The 11,067-nt window shown below is 31.3% G+C and overlaps 2 protein-coding genes across 2 annotated transcripts; both read right to left on the bottom strand.

The window, feature by feature from the left end:
- Positions 1-1,017: 1,017 nt before the first annotated feature.
- LOC134276890 (G-protein coupled receptor GRL101-like) lies at positions 1,018-4,543 on the bottom strand. The gene is made up of 4 exons (XM_062759169.1): positions 4,097-4,543; positions 3,019-3,158; positions 2,029-2,106; positions 1,018-1,152 (listed from the first exon to the last, which is right to left on the bottom strand). The coding sequence occupies exons 1-4, from the start codon at positions 4,377-4,379 to the stop codon at positions 1,135-1,137; spliced, it is 519 nt and encodes a 172-aa protein (XP_062615153.1). The 5' UTR covers positions 4,380-4,543; the 3' UTR covers positions 1,018-1,134.
- LOC134276900 (relaxin receptor 2-like) lies at positions 4,496-7,785 on the bottom strand. Its single transcript, XM_062759179.1, has 5 exons — positions 7,705-7,785; positions 6,485-6,601; positions 5,799-6,349; positions 4,635-5,360; positions 4,496-4,507 (listed from the first exon to the last, which is right to left on the bottom strand). The coding sequence occupies exons 1-5, from the start codon at positions 7,763-7,765 to the stop codon at positions 4,496-4,498; spliced, it is 1,467 nt and encodes a 488-aa protein (XP_062615163.1). The 5' UTR covers positions 7,766-7,785.
- Positions 7,786-11,067: the final 3,282 nt, after the last annotated feature.

An 11,067-nucleotide genomic window follows, 5' to 3' on the forward strand; every position in this document is an offset into this window, starting at 1 on the left:
AAGCAATTGAAAGACAATATGAAAAAATCCAATCTCCTGTGCATAATGATTCAAAGGTGAAAGAATAAGATAAATTGCATAGTTAATACGTATCCATAGAGACAAAGCAGGTGAACCTATTGCCTTTATTTGTCATGTTCGTTATTTAATTGTGTTTTAGAGGAACTGTTATTTAATTCTTCAAGTTGTAATCCATTTTATTCCCTCAAGTGGCCATTACTCCCTTTCTCAGATTTTTTTTTTTTAAAAAGCCATTTGACAGTTTTGAGTGTTTTTAGCATTCCCCAAAACAGATGTGTATACATCACTTAAGAATTCCAAGAAACTTTTTAAAAATTTGAAATTACAAAATTATACGAACATTAAGAACATTTAAACTTACGATTTTCAACTTTATTGATGACCATTCCGCACAATGAATTTAATTCGAGACATTTTGACATCATAGACAGACAGATGCTCTTAGAATGAAAACTGAATTAGTAAATTTACCTACCCTGTTTAACACACAAGTACTCTCAGGCAGATATTAAAAAGCTTTAGGTTATATTATGATTGATTATATTATGAGGTGATGGAGGACTACGATCCCTCTGAAGTCAAATGCTGACTGACATTTTTCATACTACTCCGGTAAATGTTAGACCAGTTTGATTTCAAACAGTGATTTATTATTGTGGACGCATTTCCCCAATTATTTCCGAGTCATGGCAAGACGCACACTGTGGGTTTCAAAAGTAGGCAAGGGAAGAAGACTCCTCCATGCAAATGACACCTGATCCCTTGTCTGATGTTTTAGATCCCGTTGTTTCTTTTGCGTCTGATTTTGTTATTAAATGGACATTTAGCTTAAATACTGTTTCTTATTTCGATGTATTTTGATTACGAAATGTGAATTAAGACTTTCAGAAGTATGATTTTAAGAACTTTAATTTTATTCTTTTACAGAATGTTTCTTCTTGTATCCATCTTCTCTTATTTATACAAAAGAAAGATAAAGGAATTTTCACGTAGGAAAAAAGATATAGTATGCCAAATGAAATAAATGACATTCAACTCCATATAAAAGATGTATACATAAGAAGCGAAAAACAATTTCTTCAGGTCATTTTTGTTGTCCTATCATGTGACTTTTTAAGTATTTTCTTTAAGCTGAAAAAGAAAAAAAAATGCAATTAAAACTTCGCAAAAAATTAATATAACTTTACTATTGACCAGAAAGTTACATTACGAGTTTTAAATAAAATAAACTTTACAATGTAAATTTCCTACGATTATTAATAATCTTTTCATAAATTTCATAAATGTAAATGTCGCCCGCGTAGTGTTGCGGTGAATGTTTGTCTTAGTGTCGCGGAGTAAAGAGTTGATCCTTTCGTCTGAGGTTCGAATTCGACTGTTGGACGTGGGATTTTGTCTTTTAATTGAGACTGTGTATTAACCGATCAATAAGTCCCTTGTCGCAGTAAGTGCTGACATGAACAAGATCCTTCACTGCTCAAAGTCCATGAGCGCCTATTATAAGTCAAAATATGCAGCACTCCTCTGGCAAGTGCACATTGTAGCGTCTTCATTTGAGTGAAACATGCTCGAGAGGGCCGTTAAGCAACGAACAACCAAATATACATATAAGTAAGTTGAAGTATTCTTGTAAACTGGAAGTTTATTTGCGTCATTGCTCAAATATAAAAAGTTCTTACATGTAGTATGATTTTGTGAAATGTGAGATACATGTAAGTATATCTGGTATAATTTATCCTACAAATCACTGGTGTATAAAATGAAATATGATACCGTATAAGTAGAATTTTTAGCGAGGAATTAATTTTGGCATTATTAGCGAGGGTGCCGAGATCGCTAAAATTGAATATCGCTAAAAATTAATTTCAATTTATTTGATATGACTTCTTTAACATTTATTTCAAAATCGCTAAAATAACATCTCGCTAAAAATTAATTTCCCGTTTTTCAGGACAAATCGCTAAATTTGCGTTTCGCTAAAATTTCCACTTATACAGTAATACTTACAGTTTTCAATTCTATCTTCAGTCGAGAGATTTCCTGACCTAGCAACTCCTTTTCTCTTTGTAGATTGCTTTCACTAACCTAAAAATAAAAAAATGCAAAAATATTTACAATTGAATAAATGCTTTAGTCCAATGACCAGTTAATATTGACTATAGATTATATTCCCTTCCTTACAGATCTCCTATTCTTATTTACATTGCAAGAATTAGAATCTAAAAAAACAACATTCAAATTATCATTCAAATGTTATATCACTAGCTTTAAAGCAAGCTCCTTCTACAATGTGTCAATTAGACTTTTTTTCGATTGTAACAGATAACAAAACTCAAAGTTTAGCAGAACTTTTAAATGATGTGTCTTTAGACAAACCATGCAAAATAAATCTTCATTTCTTCGACAAAGGATGCCAAGATAATCTTAAAATATATTTTGAGAAGACGTCTAAATAATATAATGGGCACATATATCATTCTTAATAGATTTATAGTCAATGTGATGCAGTGGTTAGAGCATCTTCTCTAGAGTCGCGGAGTAATGAGTTGATCCTTACATTAAGTACTCGAATTCCACTGTGGGACGTGCAGACATGTCGTTTGGATAGGACGGTTTAAACCGAGATTTTGTGTCGCAGTTGGTGATGATACAATAAAGACCTCTCACTACCCAATGGCAATGAGTGTCAAGTATAGGAAAAAATGTTGTAATTTTCCTCAGCAAGTGGTGGCATCTGCATTTGAATGAAAAATTTCTCGGGATGGACTTTAAACAACGAAAAATCAAACTGATTATCCCTTGATTTCGAGGTATAATCCTAAATTAATATACATGTGGTTCATGCATGAAAATATTACCTTACGATTAATATTATAAAAATGAAAAGTGCTAAATAAGCGCTTAAAGTGACCAATCAAAACTGCCAAAACCTTCGTTGAATTCACTGACTGTATATCTAATTCTGCTTTAGATAAAATTTATTCCATAAAAACTTACCCGATGGCGTCCCCTGTTCCGTATTATAGCAGTCAGTGTGTAAAGAATCGGATTAATTGCAGAATTTACAGGTAAAACAAGCACTTTGATCCAAGCGTAGATTTCCAGTGTCACATCTGTTCCGGAAAAGGTCAACATTCCTATCATCAGTAAAGAAAAGGTTATGAATATATTAAATGTTTATTTTCAATTGATAAGCTGAAGCAAAGAAACGTAGACCTGTGTATTAAAGACAGATGCTTTCGACATACTTTCTTTATTTTCTAATGACATATGTCATTTTTGTCAATCTAAGAGTTTGAGGTCCATTTATAATTGCATCATTAAAATTCCTTTAACAGGAAAAGAAATTATACTATTTCATGAAAGTGGAGGCAAAAGGAAATAGATTTAAAGCGCAACTTGAGCCGTTTCTATACATTCGATATTTAACAATGGAATAAGTTGGTTCAATTCGACGTTTATGTCTGCGAAAAATTCAATGTTGACTTCATTTACTCAGTCAAAATTATTTTTGCTTCCTACAGTTTTGATTTAAAAATTTAAGTGAAATAAGATAAAAATGATAATCAAACTATAAATGGGAAGGGCAAATATACTGTGAATAGATAATACGTAGCGGGAAGTAAGACTGCTGGAAGGTTGTGACCATTTTCAGATTATTTTTATCTCCTTTACAAGAGAAGTAACATATAAAGATAAACAAAATGAATTAAATTTAAAGACAGAAATGTATATTTCCTTGCCAAAAGATAACTAACAGCTTAGGATATACATGTATATAAAAATATAAGTTATATCTGGAGGTAAATTGATTTACACATAGATTCCTGGAATAATGTACTATCCCAAACTATAACAAGTGTTTTAAAAGACATTCATCAATAAATTTACGCATCGTTAAAAATGGGTAAAATATTTTCCAATACAGAGTGTACATATCTATTGCAAACTTTTCTAGAAATAATCTGCCTTTTTGATTAATATTTAAACTGTACTCATATTATTTTTTAAATGTAATGGATAACTATTACGACATCTACAAAATGTTTATGTAAAGTAAAGCGCGTAAGCTCACCGATTATTCCTATAGGTATCCAGCAAAGAAGATCAGTGACAACCAAGGCTACAACAGACTTGGCGAGAGTTACCTCCCTTCGACGTATGTTTGAGGCCTGACTATTGCTTCCGGATTTTATTACTTCATACAGGATAAGAAATTGTCCAAAAATGATGCCAAGAAATATAAGGAAATTTAAGCCAATGAAAATAATCATTGAATATTGCCAACCAAGCTGCCTATGGACTGATAATGGCAGAGATATACAAACAGGAGATTGTGCATAAAAGTCTTCAAACATTGACAAATTAAATGGCAATACAGGAAGCAAAGACAAAGAAATAGCAATAATCCATGCCAATACAGATGATCCTATCACCAACACCTTATTACGTCTTGAAAAGGGAAATTTGATAGCTACCACCCTATCTATGGTTATCAACAAAACAAAAAGTGCAGATGCTTCGCTTGATACTGTGGCCAAAATCCCTGCAAAAGTACAGAGAGAACTATGTCGCCAAAAATAATCCTCAAATCCATATTTCCCTGCATATACCAAATTAGTAATAGCTATTATGAAGAGATAGATACCCATAAGGAAATCGGCAACACTCAAATTTCTTGAGAAAATGAAATATGCAAATGAGGATGTTCTAAATGTAGAAATGCTGCAAATCATCGCAATCATGTTCCCGACGGTGGCAAGAAAAGCAATATACCAAATGCCAACATTTAAGACAGGAGCATTGATTAAATGCTCACACGAAGCAATTTCATTTATTGGAGCAACGCAATGCACATCATTACGGCTACGAGGCTTTGCACAGCAGATAGAAAAAGCATCAACTTTAAGGACTTTTAGATCAAATAATCCCCAAAACATCCCATCTACAGCTTTAATTCGATTTTTATGTATATAAAGATATTCTAGATATTCTAGAGCTAAAAACAGTCCTGCTTCAAAATGCGTAATGTCGTTGTATGACAAATCTAGAGTATATAGAGAAATTAAATTGGAAAACGCCATCGCATCAATATCATTTATCCTGTTATAGTTCAAATACAAATAATTTAGATTCTTTAAGGCTATAAAATAATTTTTCCTTATTTTTGTGATTAAGTTACTTGAGAGATCAAGAAGATATAACGATATCATGTCCTTAAATGTGTTGCCCGAAATGTATTCAATAAGGTTACCCTGTAATTTAAGTATTTGCAAGGATGTAGATTCATTAAAATCTCCTTCTTTTATAAAGGGTATAACATTGGAAGAAAAATCAATCTTTTTTAATTTAGCAAGTCGCAACTTTATCTTACTGATATATTTTAAGCCATGATTTTTCATTGAAAAGTAATCACTTTGTATAAAAGATTTTGATGTGGTACCTAGAAAAGAAAATATGTTGTAATTTGTAAATATATTTATAAAACGTATTCCACAGCCAAGACCAAGCAACGCTGATATATGAATAATGTTTGAATAAAAAACATGTGAGTAGTCTTGGGTTACGATATGTATCATTTTCCTATCACACTGAAATGCGATTCGAAAGGGCATATGGTTATAAAAATTATAAAATGTATCTAATGTATATGAACTTATGTCAAAATATTTATCATAAAAGGAAAAAATGGAGGAAACATTTTTTATCAGAGAAAAGCCATCGAAAGAAGATAGAACCAATGAAATCCGTATATTGTTATCAACAAGGTGTATTACAATCCGTTTGATCGTGCAGTTTATTAGTTGCAGCGTTTGTAGTTGCTCTGATGCATTATTCCCTTGAGTTATGGTAAGATTCTCAACAATGGAATCACGGATTGTGATATGTTGTAAAGTTGTCATCTTTTTTTTCATAATCTCAATTGTTGAAATATTTGAATCTACTATATTGAAATAATAGATAGAAAATAACTGGTTGTTAGGAAGAGACACTTCCAAACACGTAAGATTTTGCAATTCAAAAAAGAGATAAAATACTGCTTTGATACTTGAACATTCTTTCCAAGATAACGATTTAAATCGTAGAGATGGATCGCTTATAATACATGTGCATACACTTGAAAATATTGCGCATCTAGCATCATTCTTTATATTTTTAGCATCATTTTGTATTTTATCTTTATCCAGACTTTTTATCTGCATTGCAGGATGATCATTAGAAGAATTTTTCAGTTTAGAATTGGTTTTATTTGCATTGATGCCACAAGAGGGACTCTGTGGGTACTCTGAACTTCCAAAAACGATGGAATTCTTAGAATTATAATTGCCTGAAACAAAAAAAATTACGATTCTTAACTTGTTATTACCTTTTAGTTTAATAGAAGAATAATGAATTTCTTGTTCATTACTGTTCGAAAGTTACATTTCACTAAGATCAATACAACAAAACATATATTGCTTACAATTATGTTCATCACTCCCCTCGCTGCAGTCTCTCTTTCTGTCACAGAACATAGTCCCATTTATACATTCTTTACTTAAAAGACAACGAAACCCTCCATCGTTGCAAATAACAGTTGCTTCAACATACAAAAAATCAAAATAAAAAATGATAGACGTAATTATGCTATATCACTCTTCTTGGATTTGTTCTCTGTAATTATCATATTATATCAGTGCTGCATTGCTACAAGTAAAGCATTAACTTTTAAGAAGAATTGTTGTTTTATAAGTCTATTAGTCCTCTACGGCAGGAGGCTATATGTTTCCTCGGAGACATCCGCTCTTTTAGCTTCTTGTTTGTCCCTTTGTCTATCTGTCAGCCTGTGCCACTTGATAAAGTTAAGATATTCTCATTATTTTGCCTTGTAATCAACGTTTATTGTTAGTAATTAAGCACATACGTTATTTTAAAATTCATAAATGTAAATTTAGAATACCATCGGCAAGTGAGTTTGAGTGAAATATTCTCGAGAGGAAAGTGAAACAAAATACCATCAATCTTAACCTTCAGGCGGAATGTATACATATAATTTTCAGTTGATGCAATGCGCAAGAACCTTTCCCTACGTATGGACAATTGCTAAAAAGTGAGAAACTTATTGACAAAATATGCAAGTTAATGGAACAAGATTATCAGTTGTCTCGTTTAAAGGTATCACGCGAAATTATGTGGTCGATAAAATGACCTTGTCAGAAAATAAAAACAATTTATCATTAAGCCAAATAATGAATGACGTTTTTATACTTATTGTTAGTCCATTACCTACATCCTATAAATTTACGACGGATTTTTCCGTTGTTTATTGCACAAGGAACACACGGCCGCTGGACTGATCGTCAGAAAATGATCACTCATGATCATGAAAAGTAGCATATGTCTTACGTGACAGTCATTGACCGGTCAGCAGAAGGTACTCACTGCTCTATGGCACCCGCTCCAACCTATGGATTTTTCGAAGTCCAGCCATGTTTGCAATTGAATTCTTCCATTTTGTATTGTTTTATGGACTTTTGAACATGAATACTGCTCGTTATTTTCATATGTTTTATGCGACATGCACTTAATTTTCCCTAGTATTTTGAAAAATTAAAAAGATATTTTATGACTTCACTAAGTAATATGTATTCTTAAAGTTTAATGTTATTGCATTTTACCTGAAAAATCGTGTCTGCAACTTACCTGAACAGATACTATTACTGATGTATATGTCATCTAAGAAAGCAAAACTATTTCCATCCATTTGCGTCCTAAACCTTGTCATGAATAGTATCTAAAATAAACATTCTTTCATTCAAACTGACATCAAATCATACAGCCATTTAAGATTTTTTTTGTTTTAAAAATTCTTTTCTGAACAAATGAAATGCAATATTAAGCGTAATGCAGTAATGATATATATTGTATTGAATTGCCCAAAAACATTCAATATCTTATGCTATAATTACATGATTGAAAATTATATAAAACCTCCTTTTTTCAATCTTGAAATCATTAAACTAGGCATAAAGAAGTTTTTTTTTCCTCAAATATCTTAAATTGAATGCAATTCTGTATATAATGCTTTCAAAGTATTAATTGAAGGAATCATTGATATATATATATATATATATATATATATATATATATATATATATATATATATATATATATATATATATATATATGTAAGAGCACTTTGAAGTATTATATAATACAAGCCTTCGATCTTGACATATTTATATCTCAAAAAATGTTGTGTATATTGATGAACAAAGTTAAAGAAAAATGAATGCAAAGAATCCTAATAAACGAGTTTCAAAACGTGTACTTAGAGAAAGTTCGCCAGAAACTATAGGGTAAAAGCAGTTTCATAGGTGGAAAATTGTATATGATATATTTGTTCAGAATCTTTGATTTTTAAATAGAATTCCAATTATATTACAAAAACAATGTTTAACTTTATGTATTTAAAAAAATGAACCGACAAATCTGATCTAGTTTTACATGTAATGGGTAATTATATATATATAATACATAGATGTAGGCGGAAGAAATATGCGGATGTTAGTATTACTTTGGTCATCGAAATTAAGGGAGGACATACATGTATGTCCGAAAAGTCTTTGTGTAAAATATTCAAAACTTTGACATTTCTTTCATGGCCACTTGCTCGTAAGAAGAAGGTACAGTTTGGGATTTATTGCGCACTAAAAATTTAAAAAGTTTTGATATTGGCTTTAACAAGAGTTGAATACGCAGGTAGGTTATCGTTACAACCAAATATTCTACTTGCCTATATGTTATGACGTCATAGTAAGCTATATGACGTGAGGTTTAGAAATAATAAATTCTTAAAATCGATATCTAAGATTGATTTGAGGTCGTAAAAATAAATCAAAATATGCAGAGGCATAATATGAACGGAATTTTGTCGTTCCTGGGTCTCTGTAGTTATCACAGGGGTTACATACCAAACCCGTGACGTCATAACTGTTGATCATGCAGTAGCAGAGTGAAAGTGAAATGTAACGAAAATTGATGTAAACAAACACAAGAAATCGGAGTTTAAAAGCATTTAGAATGAATATCATGTGTGATACTTGTGGGAATAAAGCGTATGAATAAGGTATGGTAATATAATTTTGCAATTTCTTAGTAAAATTATAGCAGGGAGGGTGTTTACTTGCCGATCAGCCTTTCCTCTGTCGTTCGTAGCAAAAAAGATGCAAAAGTTCAATACTACACCGCATACCTTGAAACTTTATTTTTGTTTCTATCTAAAGTTCTTATTCTTTTGGTTTTGGAAAGTGCTGCTAGAATTGTATGGTTTACGGGAATTGATGCTTTTTTCAATGTTATGAACAAAATGTAAAAAATTTTGGGAAGGTTTCGTCCGAAATTGTTGAATAATTATTTCTACAATAGGACAGTACGATTCTGGCAGCACTTTTCATGGTACAGAGATGTTTTACATAACTATTATTACAAATTGAAACTAATTATCCCCGGGGTAGTGTTAAACTTTTCACTTTTACATTAAGGCATATTTTCTAATTATAGACGTCTCGTGGTGACGTTGTGGTGAAGTGCCTCCTGAAGTATAGGTCTCATTGAAGTCTATAGAATGCATATTTATAGCAAAAGTTTTATCCTTGACTTTTCCGATTTATTAGTGTTACATAATTATAAAAAGTGTTAAGTCGCCAAATTCTGATCCATGTGCTGCCTTAACATACCCGTGTAGATGAATATGAAAAATCATTAAAGAATATGGCATGAAGGCTGGCCATTCTGAAAATATGACGTTATTTCTAAGTTTAATGCAGAAAAGCCTCAGAAAGACTCAAAAAGATTTTTGTGCTTATTTTCCTTTAGAAAATAGTCTCTGCCACCGTCGCCCGCTACAATTTTTGGACATGTTATGTAAATTACTTTGAAAAATGACATATCTCAAAATCTCTTTGGGCGACGGTGGCAGAGTATGTTTTCTGACAGAAAAATCCACTGAAAATTGATGTCTTCTGCAACTCTTTAAGAAAAAAAAACAGGAAATTGTACGAGTTAAGGATTTAGATGTATAACAGGGCACTTCCGGTAAAAATGACGGCGTTTGCCGATGATTGCAGATGTCGTAACACTGTTTCTGTCTAAGAGTTATCGACCGTCGTAAACAAGCTTGACTTGATAGACGCTTGCATTATTCATGCCATCAGATGAGAGAAATATACTTAACAGAGGAAGGAACAAATGTTAGATTGATAGAAAACCATAATATAGTAGTTTTGTTAGACAAATTGCTGCATAAACAATCTTTTCAAAGTAAAATACATACTTGGGTTTTTCCTTGTTCTAAAAATAGCACATCTTTTGATGTGTAGAGAAAATGAGGTAATTTTTTTATTTCTTTAAACTATGTAATATTTTAACAGACTTTCGTTATTTCTAGTCGTTTTTCAGTAAACATAGGAAAGAAACAGATGGAAGTGTGCATCTAATATCATGTTAATTCGCTAAACTAGATCTAGACTGCGGTTACAGCTATAGATCAGTACATGTACATTGTCATTCGTTTGCATAAAAAAAATTTTCTTTGAGTTTTCTCTGACGAAAAAAAAAACCAAAACATTTTCTGGACATAACAGATGTTTTTTTGTTGTATAACTACATGACTGTATACTGAGGTTGTGTTTCCAAAATGAAAAAAAAATCTTCCTGGTTCTAAATTAAAAGTTTATGAAATACCCGTAACAGAGAGGAAATTAATAAAATAAAATAAAAAAAAAAACAAAACTCTAAGTACTAAATAATTTCTACTATTATTTAAAAAAAAAGAAAAAAAATAGGGAAAACACATTTTGGTTTTTTGATCTAGGTATTTATTTCATAGAGAAAAAATAAATGGGGAGGGGGGGGGTTGTATCATAATAAATATTTATATTAAATTGATTTCATTTTCATGATTTTTGCAATTCTCTGCCATATGAGGAAAAAATACCATACCTTTTTAACTAACATAAGAACAAGATTACATGTACATTTTTTTTTATCTCCCAGAATTGTTCT

Source organism: Saccostrea cucullata, unplaced genomic scaffold, assembly GCF_032062105.1.
Source record: "Saccostrea cucullata isolate Sc308-1 unplaced genomic scaffold, CSIRO_AGI_Scuc_v1 ctg548, whole genome shotgun sequence".
NCBI lineage: Eukaryota > Metazoa > Mollusca > Bivalvia > Ostreida > Ostreidae > Saccostrea > Saccostrea cuccullata.

Bases quoted from the DNA above. Each gene is read 5' to 3' on its own strand.
- LOC134276890 (XM_062759169.1), bottom strand. From the start codon at position 4,379: ATGTTTGAAGACTTTTATGCACAATCTCCTGTTTGTATATCTCTGCCA. The intron at 3,159-4,096 runs GTGAGCTTACGC...TACTGATGATAG, and splicing joins GATACCTATAGGAATAATCG to GAATGTTGACCTTTTCCGGA. The intron at 2,107-3,018 runs GTAAGTTTTTAT...TTTTATTTTTAG, and splicing joins GGAACAGGGGACGCCATCGG to GTTAGTGAAAGCAATCTACA.
- LOC134276900 (XM_062759179.1), bottom strand. From the start codon at position 7,765: ATGGATGGAAATAGTTTTGCTTTCTTAGATGACATATACATCAGTAAT. The intron at 6,350-6,484 runs GTAAGCAATATA...TTTTTGTTTCAG, and splicing joins GGGGAGTGATGAACATAATT to GCAATTATAATTCTAAGAAT. The intron at 5,361-5,798 runs GTAATACACCTT...AAATTAAAAAAG, and splicing joins ACTGCACGATCAAACGGATT to ATTGATTTTTCTTCCAATGT.